The sequence below is a fragment of the Tauraco erythrolophus genome, chromosome 18 (genome assembly GCF_009769465.1).
Source record: "Tauraco erythrolophus isolate bTauEry1 chromosome 18, bTauEry1.pri, whole genome shotgun sequence".
Lineage (NCBI taxonomy): Eukaryota > Metazoa > Chordata > Aves > Musophagiformes > Musophagidae > Tauraco > Tauraco erythrolophus.
In genome coordinates this window covers 11,729,318-11,749,345 of record NC_141482.1, presented here as the reverse complement: position 1 = coordinate 11,749,345, position 20,028 = coordinate 11,729,318, and the positions used below count along the sequence as shown (strand labels likewise).

The following is a 20,028-nucleotide window of genomic DNA, read 5'->3' as shown; positions in this document are numbered from 1 at the left end:
GCTGGGTGCTGCACAGGCACTGAATTTGCTCAAGGACACGGTTCCTTGGAGTTGCAGGCATCTCCGAGGGCAGATTGCCCTTTAGACCTTGGACTGCAGACAGTTGATATAGGTTCCCCTGCCAAGCCACACCGAGTGTTGCCAGCATGTTTGTGTCGTTAGCAGATGTGCTGTTACTCTGTTTTCCCATGCACTCACCCGGCACACGCTCCACTCTTCAAGGAGCTCAGGGATCTCGGTGTCCCTGGAGCTGTCTGACTTGGAGGGCTTTGGAGGTGGGGAGCTGGTATGAGGGTAACAAGCCTGCTCGAGCCTGTCCCCCTCAGCAAATCACCAAATTACAGTCTGGACTTGCTAGAGCTGCTCTTCTGGTGCCAGTGTCTCTCCTGGCCCAGCTCCATGCTTGTGCTAAGTGGCTTTGGAGCTGCCCCAGGGGTCTGTCACGGGTTGGAATTAGAGTTGCATTTGGCTGGCTGGTCTGTCTTTCCTTCCTGGATGCTATTGCTTTTTTTAGCTTATCTCAGTTCTGCATGGGTTTGTGAGTTCCTGCTGAAGTCTCTAACAAGATTTGTATGGTGGCTTCTTTTTCCTCCAAGCAATCATAATTTGGCCAGAAATAAATGTCTGCAAAATTCTTTTTAAAGTCTCTCCTTCATGTCAGTTTCAGCAGCCTTCTTGAGAGACAAGCCATAAAAACCGATGGGACTTTTGGAAATGGTTGGTGGGACTTCTAGGACTGGGCAGAAGTCCAAACAATTTCTTGTAATCTTCTCCACATAGATCTGTTATTGCTGGGGCAGGTACCAGATGCATTATCACTACTAATCTCCTTCAAAGGTGGAGGGGTGCCTCAGTGCTGATAACGATGATGAAATAGAGCCAGATTTCTGTCTTTATTTTAGAAAGACCAAGAAAATGCCATGGAATCTGAGGCCTGCTTCTACTTACTAGTGTCAGAAGGATATTGTTTTCATACCCTGAGACCACCAGTCAACTCACAGTTCTCAAACAGCCCCCCCCTTGCTTTCCCAGCTGCTGTCCTAGCTAAATTTGTAGCTTTTTTTCCTACTGGCTACCTCTGGAGCTTTAAGTAACTGTTGGTAGTATCCCAAACTGAAAGGCAAAACCAGACCAAATATATAAAAACAAACCTCAGCAGAGAACCTGTAGATCCTTCTTGTTGCCACTGAAGTCTGCGGGACTGAAGTTCGCTGCTGTTCAGCTCCACTGTCACTGCCATGTGGGTCTTCATGAACTTGCTGTTTAGCGTTAAGGCAATCCAGTGACTGGAACAGAACAAAAATTCAGGCACACTTACGTTGGCTTGGTCAGACTTGAACGAGCTATAGGAAAAGGAACACAGGAGCCAAATTGCTCAACAGGAGTCAGTGCAATGTGCTGTCACCTCCAGAAGGTTCACTTGGGTCTCACCACCCTTCTGGCTTCTGCCAGCAGGAATAATTCCTGGGAGAGTCGTACCACTCTAGGCTTAGTGGTGCGTAAATCATACAAAGTCATACCACTTCTGGAGAGTTACTGGATACCAATGGCTATGCAGTTCGCCCTGTGGGCTGGAATTTATCTCCATCCCACTTGCAAGTGAGGTTTTGTTGGTTTCTGAGCTAGCTGAACTGGCATCATCTTGTAGCATTTAGGTTTCACTCTCTTTCCAACCTTGGTTAAATTTAAAGCTGCTATTCGTAGCTGCTCTCAGGATCTGGAGCTCCAGAACACCATGGGAAGTTTCTCGTCTGTTCAGGAAGACACAGATAAATATAGTGATGGTTTCCGGTGGGTAAAATGAGGTTTTGTTTTGCTCTTCATATTCATAGCTGCGATGCCATTCATACGCACATGCTGTGGCTGTGCCAGCCTCCACCATGGTGACAGGCCCTTCCTAGGATTTCGCTGACAAGATGGGGAGACAGGGAGAAGGATGAAGCATTCAGACTGTTGGTTTAACTAGTTTAAAGCCCCCCAAACTATACAAAGCAGGGGTAAGATCTATTAACTGTGAGTCTACAAGCTGTTTTCCATGCAGGATGGGCTTGGTTTGTTCTGGAGCACAGCTGTTTATCAGGAGCAAATTTCTGGGATGGGCTGTTCCTTTGCCATCTCAACCTGGGAAATGGTGTTGTGATGCTTTACAAGAAAAACAACAAAAGCTAGTAGCTTGGTTTAAAACCAAAAAGAACAACAAAACAACAACAACAAAAAAAACCCAGCAGTTTTACAAAGGGGTTTTTTTAGCTGAATAAAAGGCTTTGAAGCTTCATGAAAACAGCCCAAAACTTTGATATGTTCCTTTGGGAGGATTAAAACAGATGTTTTCTCTTTTCCAATGGCCAGTATCTGACATTTCGAAAGAAGACACTAAACATTTCTGGGATGTGTGTTAGAAAAAGTTCTGCTAGCAGCTTATCGCCTTGAATAAAAGCTGAAGTCGAATAATCTCAGAATATACATCTGGTCGTACTTATGCTGGAGAAAAGCCACAGCAGGGCCAATGGAGCCAGTGTAAGGGGGAGCAAAATGAATGCTGAGGTGACCAATTTCCCTGATAGTAACGGAGGCAGCATAAAACCCTTCGTGCTGGGTAGGGACAGCTCTGAGGTCTTCTGCATGGGCTTTTACGATAAAGACACCGTAAAGAGATGTTTGGGCTTGCAACAATTAGATATAGCCTGAATCTTGCATATTAACATATGCAAATTGCATATATTTCTGCAATTTTCTCACAAAATCCTTCTGTCTTAAAGATTTTTCAGTCAAAAGTTACATTTGCGATGGCTGTAGAATGCAGTGAAGGCACACCACAGTAATTTGGGTTTTTTCTTTCTTTTCTCTCTCTTTCCACCTAGCTGTTTTGCATACAGATTCACAGATGTGGCAGGACATGTTTTGGAATCTCGGTGACCGGGGTTTGCCAGCAGCCGTTTGATAAATGTGCCCTTTTTGTATCGCTGAGGTTAAACCACTGCCAGAAATGTCCTCCATGATCAACAATAATGATTACTGATTTGGAATGTAGAGCACTCTGCTTTGCCATTCCTAAGCAGCGTTTCAGTAGTCTTCCAGCCAGGTACATCTCCAGTTATGATAATTGTCTTTCAGTTAGGGAGCTAATTGACTATACTACAGCAAGTATAGAATAGATCATGTTGCTATGGTAGCCAAGGTTTTTGGAAAATAATTTTTCCCAGAGCACAAATGCCATTTCTCTGAATTTTACTTTTCCCTGAAAATAGCCCTATCATCACAGAATTGTGAGAGATTTGAAGTTGGGTTTCACCTTTTTCCAATAAGAGTTCTGCAGCAAGCTGGATGTTGCTTTTCAGTTTTGTTTTATTTATTTAGTTTAACCTTCACCATGTTGACAGAATACAGGTGTGTGGATATCTTATATGCTCAAGCTAATTACTACTGAGGCTGACACCTGAGAAAGGGATTTGTAGGAACAAGACAAAACACAGTCAGAATTTGACCTTGAAACATTAGAAATGAGTCCAAAGGGTGGCATCAGGCTTAGAAACTTCTCAACCTGTGCAAAGATTGGACCAAGGCCTGGGTCTGAGCCCTGCGGATTTATCTGTGCTAACAGGAGTACTGGGCACTGACACCACACTTCGTGCCCGAGTAGACAGAGGTCGTTTAGAGGGACTGCACTAACTTTAAGGGAGTCGAACACAGCCTCCCCTGGATGTGGTGCCTCCATCTCTGTTCTGTTCAGTGAATCACGGCATAAACAAGGCACCAGGGACCGTATCCTCAATAGTGTTAATGGTTAAACTGTGATTTTGATTTTGTCTCCCTTCTTTTCAGCCATCGGTACATCCACAAGTGTTTTAACAAAGTATTTTGTTTCTCGCTTCCCAGAATATACCGAGTGCATTTCATAACACAGCTGTTGCAAATGTTATGGCTCCGTACACTTCATGTGTTAGTCTTTCATGCACTTCCCTCCTTTGAATCACATTTAATAGGCCAAGTTTTATATTTCTCTACTAATTTGTTGAAATTTATTGCATTTGTTGCCTTTCCCCCTTTCTTTTGAAAATCAGGGGAACTTCCAAATTTCAATTTAAAAGCATTTTGTTCTAATTCATTTTGTTTTTATGGAGCATAGTATTTGTTGGAGGGAGAGAAATTGAGATCATAATCTGGCACGGTTGACTAAGTTTCTAAATTTTAAAACGCCGCCTTCTCTCTTTTTAAACATTTCCTCTGCCAATACTAAACATTTTGATCATTCAGAATGTAAATTGTACTCCCCATAGATGCGGATGGGTTGTGGATATATTTACATACAAAGAAGCTGTTGAATGACTCATGCAAAAAGTTATTTTCTTGTTCTCAGCCTTAACAGTACAGCAATATTTTTCCCCCCATTTTCTGTAGTTTCTGGAATGATTTGCGTGCCCATCAGTCTCTGAGCAGCGTTTGAAAAGGTGCATGTGGTTAAAATGTGTGGAGTGGGAGAACTGCAAATGGTTTAAATGTTTTTGCCAGAAGTGCTCATGATTGCTGCTTCCCACGAGTTGCGTTATGTTACATGGAAAGAATACCCAGAGGAGAACCCCGAGGGCAGCAGCGGTCAAGGGAAGGAAAGTCTGCCAACTTCTTGGGGTGAGGAGGAGAAAGCGAGGGTTTAGTCAGAATATAAAATCCAGTGTTTTGGGCTGGGGTATGGTGTTCTCAAGGCAGTTGGCACCTAAAACACCAGTCTTGCTAGCTGGGTGTGTGCTGTAAGATCACAGTTATGTTGGCCCACAGTGATGGTATGTATCTCCTCATTGAGTAGTGTTTTACGGGACAAGCATCACTTGGTTCTCCCATGTCCATGTGCCTACTGGGCTTGGGCCTTTGGCAGGTTCCTGTGGCATGAAGTACAAGTTGTTTCTTTTGCAATATTCAGAATATTGAGCCTGGTTGCGTTTGAAAAGGCAGAACAGCACAGTGGAGCTGCTCAGAGATCTCTGGAAAGTCCCGAGCTTCTATACACCTCCTGGGCAGCATTGCAATATGTGCTTGGAACATGTTTACACTGCTCAGGTCTGGGATCCTCTCATGAGGCCCATAAGAAACTCTGAGACTGTAACTGCCCGTAACTCTCTGATATCAGCACAACAAATTTTCTTAGATCTCCTTGTTATTACCCAAATATCAGGTCCAATACACTCATCACTTTGGGAACGGCCCAAGCCTTTCATCAACCATTCATAAAATTACTTTATAAACTAGTTTATTTTCTATGCGTGATAGTAGTCCATGAATCCATGGGTGTCCCTGCCCATGGCAGGAGGGGTTGGAACTAGATAATCTTTGAGGTCTCTTCCAACCCAAACCATTTTATGATTCTATGAATCTGAGGAGTGCATATACTAATCTCTCTTGGCTTGCTTCCTCTGACTTATTTACTGTCTTCCACCTTGATTTTTTTTTCAATTTGGAGCCCACTCAAGGGTACGCAAGCTAAAGATGACCCTATAAGAGACCTGCATCCATGCAGATGTGCTTTTAAACCAGCAAGCAGGTCAACCGATGATCATCCCTCTATGGAAGCTGCACTTCTCTCCCCTGCTTTCATCATAGCCTTATATTGTCTGGTTTTTGTGTGATCTGTCTATTGACTTATGCTGTATTATTCATTTCAGAATTGATAATGTTTGTGTTAAATCCTAAACATGGAGTCAGGAGGTAGCTAGAGGCTTTTCAGGCTATGTGACCTCTCCTAGCAAAATTCAAAGGGCATCTGTTGACCAGCCCTGGTACTGTTTGTTTTGCAAGGAAGCAGGCTCTATAAAAGGGCTTATTACACAATGTAAGTGATTTTCTTTTTGCTAAGCAAATATTTGTGATATATTTGGGGAGACTGAGCATTCAAAGTGAAAAAGCAGGATACCTGCCAGGGATATGGGAAGCATGTAAAGGACACCTTTAATTGGGAGAATATGGGATGATTTTAGTATCTTGGATCTACAAGGAAGCCAATACAGGCTCCTACCCCTATTTTCATTGAGGTGTAAGGCTTTAGGCATCTCAACAAATCCAGAAAACCCTTCCCAAGCTGTCTTTACTTCAACAGTTCCACTAGTTCTTGAAAAAGCCAAGGTACTGTCAAACAGAGACAAATCCTATGACTTTAGCAAATGAGCAAGGTCCTAATATGGGACTTTCCTAAAGGGTAGTTTATTTTATGAATGCCTGAAGTAACTAACAATGCCCAGTTATGGAGAGCACATCACTAGCTGGATGACTGCTTGCAGCTGGTATCATAATTTCCGAATCATTCCTTTGGCTTGAATAAAAGTTGCAAAGACAGTATATGGCTTAAATTGATTGGTTTAGGAGTAGCAGATGAGTGCTAGTCAGCATCTAACCTCCAGATATGAACTTGTCCCTGTGCTGTGGTATTGACAGGAGGCCCAATTTATATGCATGTAGTTTATAAACAGTGAGAATACTGGAAACGAGATCTTATTTTGTATAAACATTTATTTCAATAGTTTAAAGAACAAGCCATTCAAAACATCTGGAAATCACAGGAACATGAGTCATATATAATAGCAATATCTTAAATATGCATTAGTAATACAAAGTAATCTTTCACTCTGATAAAAGTTATAACTTCATTTTTCTAAAAAATATTTAAGCCATGAAATGCATTCAGGTAATACATATATACACATCTAATTGTCTTCTTTCCTGTGGCATCTGAGACTCTAGAGGTTTGTGTGATAGAAACAATGTGCTACACCTTGAAAGCTGGATTGGTTTGGATTGTATATGCAGAACTAAGCAAATAATTTACACACATCATGGCTATATGTGCATGTAAGTGACAGATCAGGGTTTTAAGGACCATGTGAATGCACATTCCCACAGCTGCTCACCTGGTCACAACAACTGATGTAGTTATAAATCTTTAGGTCTGGAGTTACTTCTAGAATGCCCTATCTATATTCTGATTAAACTAAGACCTACTTTCATTATAACCTCCTGCCCATCAGTGTGCTGTTATGCTTCCAGTGGTGATTTGGTAAAATGTGTTTGTCCTGTCTTAGTACGTGTGGATTGATAAATAATTGTGGTTTTCATCAGCTACAACTGCTTTATCCTCATCTCTAAGGCAAGCATTTCCCTTTCTATTTCATAGGGAAGATCAGCATTAACTTGCACTTCAAAGTATTGTTTGATTTCTTCTACCTCCTTTTCCCAGAACTCTTTGGAAATATCAAACAGTTCGGTCAAGTTGACATCTTCTAAACCCTTCAAGTTCAAAGCGGTGTCAGCAGGGATGTAACCTATGGCAGTTGGCTTGGCAGAGGCTTTCCCTTCAATTCTGTTGAATATCCACTCCAGCACACGGGAATTCTCTCCATAGCCAGGCCACAGGAATTTCCCTTGGCTGTCTTTCTGGAACCAGTTAACATGAAAGATCCTTGGTAGTGTTGCAGCTGGACGATGTGCCATGCTGAGCCAGTGGGCCAAGTATTTGCCGAAGTTGTAGCCAAAGAAAGGTCTCATGGCAAATGGATCGTGCATAATGATTTTGCCTGTTCAAAACACAAATGGAGAATGTAAAGTAATAAACAGTACTTTTATTCTAAAGCACAAAGATTCAGATCCTCACAGGATTTAGTACTCATGGTCCCTTAACCACCCTTCTGTGTTTGAACCAAAGAGCTTTAAGAAACTATACAAGCATTATCCTTGATGTACAAAAAAAGTACAAATTAAATTAATTTTTATAATCAGTGGAAATGAAATTTCTTGAATCTCAGGTCAAGCAGCTTAAATGGAGATCCTCAAGAGCTGGCTTTCATCGTTCACGTATTTATGTTGAGCTCTAGCTGAAGAGAAAATTTAAGTTTATTTATCCCAGACTATAACAAGAACTCTATATCAAGGCTTCTGGCAACCCCATGCCTGCACCCTGTTCTGTATGCTTGCCATCTAGGGGATTATTTTGCTTAATTTGACTTTTACAGAAAATTTGGCTTTTAATTCCAGTACAAATATTTTCCATTGTGAAAATGCACAGGTTGCAAAATTAGCTGCCAAGACTGAAATGTGAAAGAGCAGAGGGGAGGACAGAGCAGGCACTCCAGGGAGGATTGCTTTTAACCCAGATAGGCAGACTAAATTCTGATTTACCTTTGTGTTCAGCAGCTGCTGTTGCTTCAGATCTCATAGCTGCTCCTATAAATACTCCATGCTGCCAGTTAAAGGCCTCATATACAAGAGGCACACCTGTAAAGGACAAGATCACTTCAGTAATTAGAGATTCAGAAACATTTTTGTAACAGGTTTTGCTACCTGAGATACTGCCAAATGCATGTTACAGTAAAATGTACTTTAATTTTTCCTGTTTTTTTAATCGGTTCATTTCCTGCCCTCTTTCAGCAAAGAAGTTTATATGAATGTTTTCAAAACTGGTTACTGATTATTGAACACAGGCATGTTTAGTTGCTCAATAGGAGATATCTGGGACCTCAGAACCCCTAGCAGGTTTTACTGGAAATAGAATCTGGCCCCTGTGGTCATGATATTAGACTCAGACCTAGCATTATTTCTGTTTCTTTTTCCAACTTTAGATGACCTTTAGCAGATCAATTTATTTTACTTCCTTTTCTGTAAACTGTCTACAACTGGTTCATTTCTCTAACCGTTTCCTGTCTGAACTAGTTAAATTGCAAGCAAATTGAGATGAGTATACCAATTCGCTGTGTGTCTATGTATTACCCAGGTTAGCGGGTCCTGATCTCTCTCCAGACTTTTATTATTATTACATGTTTTGTGTTAATGTCTAACAATTCAGACATTGAAATATCAGTGGCTGTAAGTGTGCGTGCCAAAGGCTAACATGGAGAAGTTAGACTAACATGGTTATTTCCTTGCTTTTGCAGCTGCGAAAGCAAAACCTGTGCCTATGCCCAGTTGTGTTTCAACCCTTCTGTGGTCAGCAGTTCAGCCTTGGTACGTGGCTGCTGCATCTCTTACCAGTAGGTCTGCGGCCTCCAAATATTATCCCTTCGATGGGCACGCCTTCGGGTGATTCCCATGCAGGGTCTATGATGGGGCACTGGCTGGCTGGACTGCAGAATCGTGAGTTGGGATGAGCACAAGGTTCCCCTGTACAGAATACAATAAAAAGGTCATAATGCCAGAATTAACTTGAATTCAGCAGAGAAAGCCAAGAGAGACTGCGGAGTGGACCAGGTTACCATTATCTGGGGTCCAATCCTTGTTCTTCCACGAAGTCAGTGTCACTCCTGGTGGTAATGGCTCATCAATGCCTTCCCAATAGACACCTCCATCACTGGTTTCTGCTACATTGGTAAAGATGGTATTCTTGAATATGGTTTTAATAGCATTGGGGTTTGTTTTGACTGAGGTTCCAGGGGCGACACCAAAAAAGCCATTTTCTGGATTGATTGCTCTTAAGTTGCCTGGAAGATAAATGACAAAATATAAGTAAATCAAACTGGTTTAATTCTATCCAGAATTTTGTAGCATTTCTTGCTGCACCTAAAAGCAACCTGTACTGTACTGTAAAACAATCCAATCTCAGTTGCATACCTTGTTCATCAAATTTCATCCAGGCAATGTCGTCACCCACACACTCAATTTTCCATCCTGGCAGGCTTGGGTTCATCATGGCCAAGTTAGTTTTTCCACATGCACTAGGGAATGCTGCAGCAAAATACTTCTTTTCACCTTCTGGATTGGTAATGCCCAGGATCTATTGAAAAAATAATGCAACTCTTAAACATGGTCTTTTTTCTCGCACTTTTCATTTTGAAGATTGTCTCTCAGCAAGTGGTAATGACAAAATATTTAATTATGCAAACTTCTTCCTACAGAAGAAGCACCACCTAATATAGTTGACAAATAATTCAAACTATACTTTATCAATCAAAAAGTCTACTCTTCTTGCCCTTAAAATGTCTGTAATGAGTTCTTATTTAAAAAAAAAGTCAAGTATGTATATAATCCAAACATTATTTTTATTTTGCTGATTAAAGATACACAGACTATATACAGCTGTGTTTCTCAGGTGAGACAGAAGAAAACCAGGCAATAATCTTTTGGCTGAACGACTGGAGTGAAGTGAAACCACTTCACGTATCAATACTTTTGCACTTCTCCGAGCCCATAGATATTGTTTGGAGACTGTTCTCTCATGCACTTTGAAATTCTTTCTTTCAGTGGTATTTTATGGTACCAGAATGTTTAAAAGACAGCAGAAGGAGTACCAAGCAGAACTCATTTAGAAAATCTAATATTTGCACATTTTTGAGTGCCTAGACTTCTTTATAGCATGAAAGACAATTTTTAAAACTTGCATTAATCTTTTGCTGTTAGACTTGTAGGGGAAATGTGGATGTTCAGTGATGATGTGTAGGCTCTGCTCAAGTACCTGGGTCTGTCTACAAGCAGCCACTGTCAGAAGTTCCGAATCTTTCCTGGTTTTTGACTTTACAGATACTATTTTAAAATGTTGGTACTTAACCTTGCAAGCAGTTTCCTATTTCTCATAAGCTTGCCATGTGATAAATTCATATCTAATGTTACAGGGCTATCCGTATGAGATTGATTTAATTGATAGCAAGATATGATGTATTTATGTTGCCCTAATTTAGGGTTTGATGGCTGTTCAAACACACATGATTTAATAGCTCTTACCAGCATGTGCTCAGCTAGCCAGCCCTCCTGTTTGGCGATTCTGCTGGCAATTCTGAGCGCGAAGCATTTTTTCCCCAGTAAGGAGTTTCCTCCGTAACCGCTGCCAAATGAAATGATCTCTCTGCGATCCGGGAGATGAGCAATCAGCGTTAACTCCGGGTTGCATGGCCAGTTGTTGATTAATGGTTCTGCAGAACAGAATGTTGTACTCATGAATGCAGCAATTTCCATGCTGGATCACACTGTTGTTTCATCAGCATTGAGCCTCTGACAGCAACCCATAGCAGATGCTTCAAAGGAAATCCCCTGGTAAGTACTAGAGATAATCATCTCCTTTCCATGAAACCCTCATTGAGCTTTGATTCCTTTAATTGAGTTCTGAACTTAGTGCTGTTACACAAACCACCCTGGTCTTCTATGGTCAGCGTCTCCCATGTGCTGAGAACCTGCAGTCAGCTCTAAAACATGCCCCTGGGAATTTCCAGGGGTGACACTTTTTAATGTCTCTTACCTTTTAGTGGTAGAGGACATCCAACTGAGTGAAGGCATTTTACAAACTCCCCATTGCTCAGGGCTTTCAAAACATCTGTTCCCATCCGTGTCATGATCCTCATGCTGGCCACTACGTACGGTGAATCTGTCAGCTCGATCCCAATCTTGGATAAAGGAGACCCAATAGGCCCCATGCTGAAGGGGATGACATACATTGTACGTCCTGGAAAACAGGGAGCAGCAAGATGGGGCAAAGAGCAAAACAAGGAACTTTTGAAATAATCTTTATTAACATGGAGGTTGTTCCTCACTCCTTTAAAAGCTCTTTGTCTTGTGGGTGTTTCTGACAATGTTTAAAGAGCTGTAACTTTCTGTTTGTCTAATTATGTAGCAAGAAGTTTTATCTTAAATGCTGAAAGCAGCTGTTCAGACAAATTGTCTAGTTGGTAGTAAAGGTGGGTGGAGGCCGAGTTCTCTTCTGGTGTAAATTGCTGAACCTGAAATTATTACTGGGGATGTGGGTTCTCCATTCTCGCCTCATTCTCTCTCTGCTGCTTAGTTGCTGTGCGACTTCCTGAAAAAAGTCACCCAAATTTTCCTACCTTGCTTTGCCCCTCTTTATGAAGAGAAGAATGCTGGAAAGTGACTGATGACTATCCGTGCATGGGCATTTGGATTACGGTAAAGATCTGGATGAAACCAACAATTTGACTAATATCAGGGCTATAAACCTAAACTTCCAGCTACATTTTTTTTCTTAAAGTATTATGGTAACTAGTAGTAGTGTCTCTGTAATCTTGGAAGTTCAATGTCAACAGTCGTTTTCTTGCCTACCTTGCATGCAGCCTGGGAACCTGGTATTGAAGGCTTTCTCAAAATCTTCTTCAGACATCCAGCGACCCAGCTGGCTAGTTCCAGTTTTAGGAATCGAAATGGTATCTCTCTGCTCTTGAGTGATGATGACAGTTTTGCTCTCAATTCTCGCCACATCTCTTGGATCAGTGAGAGCCAACCAGCTGCATTTCACCAAAAATCAGGAAATTAGACTTTAATTATCAATATAGCACTTTTTACCCTTCTGTGAGACCAGTTTAGCACTGAAGGGTACAATGCTTTGTAAGGCCAAAGCTACAGTGACAGAGCCAGTATAACAGACAATCTCAGCCAGATATATTCTCTCATACAAATTGTTTCAAGACTTTGCAGTACGAATAGCAAATTATATGGCCTAGGAAATTCTGGTTACATGTTAATACTCCTTTGCATCTTATCTCAGTCTTACTCTCTGTTGCTAACTTCCAGGAAAAAGTTAATCTCGTTTAATTCTCATTCTCATCAGTGTGAAGTTGTTTTGCATAGGGACCACAAAGTGATGCCTCAAGCGAAGTGGATGCCAAACAAGCACTTTAAGTGTTGGTGTAAGTGCCTGCGGGATCAGAATCCAGCTTAGTGGATTGGCAGTCCTCTATGTTACAGGCATTGCAGAAAGAAATACTGAGTATAAGCATGAAGATAAAAAGGGAATGAGTGTATTAAAGGGGATTCTGTTTCCCCTCTAAAGAATTTTTGCCATCTATTTACAATAGAGAGGATTGTTCTACATTTTCACCTCTGTGCATAGAAATTTTCCACGAGTATAAAAATGTTCTAGTTGGGCTGTCATAACCATCATCACTATAGCTAAGCATATAATTAACAATGAATAATTTATCTGGTGAATCTTGCCCTTTTCTCTCCCAAATAGTCTGCAAACAGATTGCCAGATTCCTGCACTTAGTTATTCAAAAGTCTTTGCAGATTTCTTCCATGAAGATCTCTTGGTCGGCACGTAATTTCTGAGTATGTACTTGTTGTTAGTATTCTCCTTTCATGTTGGGTTAGTTGGGAGAGATGATGAAATATTTGAAAAAAGTATTTGCTGAATACATTACAGTCAAAGCTCATCGGCACGATATGAATAATGCCTGTTCTGAATAATATTTGAACACCCACAGAGCTATTTGAATGCCACAGAAAAAGTATTTGATAAATAAACTAATTGACTAAAATAGTATTTTTCAAAATATGTATTTGCTAAATAATATTTAGCCATTGCTAATGGTTAGTTACATTAAGTCTCATGACATTATTTCAGTTCTCTCATGCAACTAACGAAGAGAGACAATGTTCAGTTGATAGTCCAATTGAATAATATGCTTTATGTTAATTTTTAGAGGAAAAAGTTTGCTTTTCCTGACTATTTCACCTGTGTAAGCTGCAGTGCCAAAATATTCATGAAAAGCAAATATTCAAGGGTTATAAGCAGTTTTAAAAGCAAGCAAGATAAAAAACGCATATTGCAATTCTGAGATGATACTCGGCTTCCTTAAGGCTACTCACCAGTTCTCATACTTGCTCAGCTTCTTGATCATGCCTTGTTCTACCATGATGTCCAGAATTTTTTTGTTTTCTTCTTCTGAGCCATCGCAAATATGAATGCTCTCAGGCTGGCATAGCTTGGCGTTACTTTCAATGAAATCTCTCACTTCTGGAGGCAGACTCTGCAAATCCCCCTGGACAACCTTGGGCATGATGTTTAAAACACCTTTCAACTGTGGAGGCATTATTGAACCTGTAGTGGATCTTGTTGATGGCTTTGAAATATGGATTGCAATCTAAAATCAAATATATTGGGTGTGTTAGCATACTATGACATTCTAACCAGTGTCAATAAGCCTTCCTAACACATGATGCAAAGGTAGAATTTGTAATAGACTTGGTCATATACTTCCGCTTTAAAATTAATATAGAGAACGTGGATCACTGGTAATTTCAAGCTGAAAAAAAATAGAGACCATTCTACTTACTGTCTTTATAAGGTTGAGTTGGATGTCAGAGGGGATTTTGCTGTCCCTTTCAGTTGAGCCCGTTTCGCTTGCTTTGGAGTACTCTTGAGATCACTGCTTTCCAAGGAAGCATTCTCCTTCTTTAAATATTCTTCATGGTCGTGTCCATCCCACTAGGTGAGGTGAGGGAGGCTTGTCCTTTACGTCACCACTGGTTGTGTCTTGGGACAGTGCCACATGGGACAGCGCCACTGACATTGCCATCATGCAGAGTTGTCAACAAAGCAGCCCTGACGAGGTAATCATTTAACAGCTTTCATTAATGAATGCTGAAAGCGGTGATTCTTAGCCCCTGGGTTTATTGTTTTGAAGCAGTTACAAAATTTATCAGTTTAACCAAACTTTGATCCAGTTTGGCTTTGAAACCAAAAGCGTCATAACTTCTCAGTGTGTGGGAAAGGTTGAGTACAAAGAGTATCTGGAACCGGGAACACGGAGGTCGTTCAGGCAAAGCACAGTTGGCACATTTTGTAGGCAGATGCTCGCTAGTTGGCTGTGAAGTGGAGGCTTGTCCAAGTGGTGTTTACTCACCTTGGGAACATTGCCTGATCTGGGGATAAAGTTCAGCAGCGAGCACTGACAGGCGTGAATAACCACTCATGCACCTGCCTGGAGGCCTTATTTTTGTCCACACAATTCTAAAAAAAACAAGCCATATAAATCTAAATATTGGGTTTCCTACAGTGTGGGACAGAAAGTTTTTGCTTATGGCTTGTTTTAGGCTCTTGCAAACTGAACAATCATTTTTCTATTGCTACAAACTCATAAAAGGCAGATCAGCAACTGTCTCAGTAACTAAACCCCTCCTTCAAATGTTATACTTTATTTTACTGGGAGTCATATGGAGGTCATAAAATATTAATCTCTCTTTAAATTAGTACTCAAAGAAGGCACAAAACTGCTCAGGAATGTGGCTGCACACTTTGTTATATATGTAAAGTGCACTGTATGCATATGTACATATACATATGTGTACGTAACTGTATCTGTGGTGGCAGTACACAATATTAACAGTCACTACTAGTCTTATAGTTCTGAGAATTAGAATGTGACCTGAGACATTTTGAGGTCTTATCATAGAATCATAGAATGGTTAGGGCTGGAAGGGACCTTCAAAGGTCATCTAGTCCAACCCCCCTGCAAGGAACAGGGATATCTCCAACTAGATCAGGTTGCTCAGGGCCTCATCCAACCTGGCCTTGAACGTCTCCAGGGATGGAGCATCCACCACCTCTCTGGGCAACCTGTTCCAGTGTTCTACAACTCTCATGGTAAAAATTTTTTCCTAATATCCAATCTGAATCTACCTCCCTCTATTTTAAAACCATTACCCCTTGTCCTATCACAACAGGCCCTCCTGAACAGCCTCTCCCCATCTTTCTTGTAGGCCCCCTTGAGGTACTGGAAGACCACTATAAGGTCACCCTGGAGCCAATAACTCTTGCCTCTAACTGTTCCTGCCTGCCTGTCTGTCTTGCAGCTCTTTACCTTCCCCTACTCCATTTTAGACCATCATGCCCATAAAGGCTGATCTTCACTTCCGTTTGTCCATGCAGTCTGGGTATGTGAAGAATGAAGTATTTCAGACCAATAAAACTGTAGAAATAACCCTGCTGCCATTTCATCTCCCTCTGCTTACACCCAGTCCTACCAAAGCATCGGGGCCTGGATGAGGCAATGCTTTCATGCCAACCTGTCATTTTTTGTATTGATGGGGCTTCCACCATGCTTGTAAATATTGTCCATCGTAGCTTGCAGAACAGGAATCTGGGAATCCCAGCTAAGTTTCAGGGAGTTCTTTAAAGCAACAAAACTGACGTGAGTATCCTATATAAAGGATGTTCATAAACACCACGTGCTCAGGTTCGAGCAGTCAATGAGATGTTTTTAGCAAGGCTTTTGTCGAGGCAGTCAGTGACTTGCAAGCCGGTCTGGCAGAGCAGCGTGGATCAGGATTGCAGGTCACCTTACTGCCCTGCAAGTCTGAAATACCGCGGAGCTGAAACTCGCACTGCAGGGACACTTCCCCTGGGACTGTATCCTCTATCTCTCCCACAAAGCTTTTTATTATGTTTTGTAAATGCGAAGGGAAGAAAATACTGAAGTAAGAGGAGTTGTCCTTGATGTGCTGCAAGGCCAAACATTCCTGAAAAGGAAAACAAAAATCTAGGAGGATAAGGGGTGCTAAACATTGCTCCAGACAGGGCTCTGCCGTAAGCAAAGGTAAAATCAAAGACAATTTAATAATGACAGTGGTGGTGTTTGTCTTTGGAGTCCACATACCATGTTGTCGGTGGAGCTGATTAGAAATTTCAGCCAACTGTTTTCCTTTTAGAACATAATATTAAGTACTTGATTAAAAATAAAATGTGGCATAATCTCCAGTAATACTAAGCAGACCCCTTTTTCTGTGAAGTACAAAAATACTGAGTCCTTCCTGCTGGCCAGATAAGTCATTATACATAGAAATAACAACTGAGTAAAACAGTAATGCTTCAGTTGTCAGGAAAAAGAGACTGGACCAGAAAATGATCATATTGCAGTACAAGTACAGTCAGAATAAAAGCTTAAAATTGACAGTGTAAGACAGCAAGATTAGTCCTAGTGCTTCTTCAGTTTTGAGCGAGGAAAAAATCCCCAAACCCGGAGCATTAGTTTCTGCCAATTAAATTATAGTCAGGCAGGTGTTGTGCAAATTTTCTCACACTGCAATCCTAACCTCCCACAATCTTGCTATACAAACTGTGGGCTTCTCTTGAGAAGACACTAAATATGCCAAATTGGTGGCACTGTGTTATGAACATATGTCCATTAAAAATCACAGTAAGGATTCCAAATGTTTTTCATTTGTGATGGCAGCAGGGCTCAAGTGCAGATGTCCACTGGGAATTCTAGACACTTTAGCATCAAATTACTTGTATTTAGGTAACACCTCCCATCAGAGGATCTCAAAGCATATCACAATCACACAGTAAGCCTCAAGCCCCTATATAAAACATACATAGTATTTGGTGCAATGAATAAGTGGAGCATATGCAAATCAGGGCAAAGATTTTTTTTCAAGAATCTTCTCGTTTAGAGAATCATCTTTTAAATACCCAACAGAAGGCATTAAAGATTTAATCTGAAGATACTGAATTCTTAAACTCTCAGTGCCTCCCACAAAAACACCCCAAAAGTAGCATCTCCCAATGGTTCAGTGACAGTGGGTTTGAGGTGTTCACTCAATACCTGTGTATACTGCTGTTTTCCATGTATGTGTCTGTTTTCTGGATTTGGAAATTTCACTAGTGAGAAACATGAGAGGTGGTATGGGGGCAGTGTAAGGTCATTACAAAAAAAAAAGTCCTGAATGTAAAATTTATTTTCCATTTAAATGAGAATTTTTTTTGGTAGTAACTGTATTATAATACTCATCTATTACCTAATACAATTTCTTTGGATTGAACTTTTTTTGGCATTTTTTCTCTGTACTTCTTGACACTTGAATGTGACGCTCATCAGGTGTCGTCTTAGAAGCTGTCAAATTATTTAAATGAGTGTGAATCTGACATTTTGAGATGATAGTGTTCAACAAGTGCCTTGAAAGGAGTGTTTTCAGGATGTTTTCTTTGATGGACACTATTCAGGCTGTTCAAAATAGAGGTTTTGAGTGCTTCAACTTCTACTGACTTACTGGAACTCAATGCAATAAATGTAAAGGTTCTTAGATGCTCAGAAAAGTGTCATAAGAAAGCTTAACTCATCACTACAAACTGATGTGCAACACAGCACTCTCAATGAGATCTGAAAATTGTTAATGACATGTAATATTATTCAGAAATTCTCCTCCCCTCTCATTGCTAATTATCCTGCATATTGTCACCTCTAAAGAGTTTGTCACTTGGGTTTTTTGTTATAAAATTGTAGCTTTTTTTTAAAGATTCTCTGAGCTATTCTACTAATGGAAGAACTTTGCTTCTTGATTGTTATTTTTGCTGTGAAGTTGTGCTCAGATTGCTGCTGGACTGGGTGCTGCACAAGCCCAGGTCCAAGGGCAACCCTTGCAAGCTTACAGCTCACAGAGACCAGGGCAGGGACTGCTCCCTCAATCTCGAGAAGAAAACATGAACCATGCAAATTGCCTGCAGTTGCAAAAGAGTCTGTAACTGAGCCAAGTGTTTATTCCAGACCTCGTACAGCCCTGTGTGATGTTTCCACTTCACAGCCCTTTTTCTTGCAGGCAGTTCTTTGGCACTGACCCAGCTGCAGGAGGGCTGGGGGCTCTGGCCACACGTGCTGCACGCTCCTCTCCTCGTGTGCCGAGTGAACCATGAGACTGAGCCTCTGGGACCAGGCAGAACAGGTAGCAGCAAACTGGGAGCGCAGTGCGTGCTTTCTTACCTCCTTCTTTCCAACTCAAAATGATATATATAGTATTTGTCTTGAGCAGATCATAAGATATAATGTTTGTGGATCACTAAGGTGATGTGACTTTTTAGCTTGTCTTCAAAGTTAAGTGGCTTGTTCTGATGACAGAAGAATGAGAAAGGGGACAAAATTACCCAGATTTATCATGATTAGACTGCACTTTCATTAGCCTGTCCAGCATGTTCATCTTGACAACCGACATGCTAAAACTTCTCAAAACAAATGGAAGTAAAACTCAGCAGATGGGAACATGCATTTAGTGCATGTTTATGGTCTCTGAACAAAATCACCAACCTTTGATGCTTAGTGTAGTATCAGCTCAAGAGCTCAATCTTGAGTTGTATTTTAGGGAAAGTCCTGGTTGTGCCACAGTACATGCCAAGGGTGACGTTATACCATGGGCACACTGGTTTCTTGCTTGTTATTCTTCTGCTTTGGCAGAAAAACTATTTATTCTTTTTATTATTTTTTTATTTTTAAGCTCACTTTTACAGGCTCTGAGACATTGTTATAATCATCAGGGAAGGTGAGGGTTTCTCTTCCGTTTTGTCTTGTAAGGAATAAAAACCCAGAGTCTTGGCTAGAGAGGTATCTTGGTAACTCCACACATTGCCTGTGAAGGATACTAAGGGCCTAATTCCCTTCTGTCACACCTGTAACTTCTCAGCAACACAAGACACTTAGTTTGGACTCCGAATTTTCCCCTGAATCTCCCGTGAGAGATGGCAGAGCAGCAAGTGGCTTCCCATTGACGGTGTTTGCTCAGTTAGTGGCTCTGAGCAGCGTGTTATTCACTGTTCATCCTTCTCTTGCACCATCTCGTTAGCTCTGGAGATGGGATTGATACATGTCCTCTTAATCTTGATAAGTAGTTGCTCTTTTGGAGCCATTTCTTGAGCTGTGGCTCCAAACTGGGAACTCTTCCCCGAAGGAACACTCTCCTCTCTTTTGGAAAACCTGTATCAGGGGTCAGTGTGAATATGTGAGTAATGGGCTCTGTAGCCTCTGGTACCTGACCAGTGGCCGAGTATGTATAATCCTGTCAAATGTAAGCTCAGGAGCTCTTCTTACCTACTGTTGAAGGTCTAATATGCACAAGAGGAGTTTGGGCCCACCAAGACTTCAACTGACTTTACCTTAGCCAGCACAAGATTCGTAAGAACATGACTATGATTTTTGCATGATTACTGTATTTTTTTGACTGGACACACAGTGGAACCACAGCCAGGAGAGAAGGGACAAACTGTACTAAGCAGAGTGGAAAACAGTCAGCATAAGGTTGTGTATTTCCCTTCACCTATGCAGCATCTGCTCTGCTGAGTTATACAAAGCCCAGATGGCACCAACATTCAGCTTTGCAAATAAAAAAGGTAACCCTTACTGGAGCGAAAGCTGTTTACCACAGAGCTGTGTGTTTGCAGCTGTCAAGGGCTCCCTGCTTCCTACCTGTGGAGGGGGTAAATGACAAATCCTGGCACACAGGTTCAAGCAGCAGGAGATGTTTCAAGCTCTTGTTCAAGAGCAATCTTCTAGCTCCCTGCTGATAACTAGG

At 41.2% G+C, this 20,028-nt stretch overlaps 1 protein-coding gene across 1 annotated transcript; it reads right to left on the bottom strand.

Annotated features, from left to right (window-relative positions):
- Window positions 1-7,101: 7,101 nt before the first annotated feature.
- PCK1 (phosphoenolpyruvate carboxykinase 1) lies at window positions 7,102-14,045 on the bottom strand. The gene is made up of 10 exons (XM_009992742.2): window positions 14,028-14,045; window positions 13,561-13,835; window positions 12,016-12,197; window positions 11,201-11,404; window positions 10,690-10,877; window positions 9,583-9,745; window positions 9,228-9,452; window positions 9,004-9,135; window positions 8,158-8,253; window positions 7,102-7,556 (listed from the first exon to the last, which is right to left on the bottom strand). The coding sequence occupies exons 2-10, from the start codon at window positions 13,782-13,784 to the stop codon at window positions 7,102-7,104; spliced, it is 1,869 nt and encodes a 622-aa protein (XP_009991044.1). The 5' UTR covers window positions 13,785-13,835; window positions 14,028-14,045.
- Window positions 14,046-20,028: the final 5,983 nt, after the last annotated feature.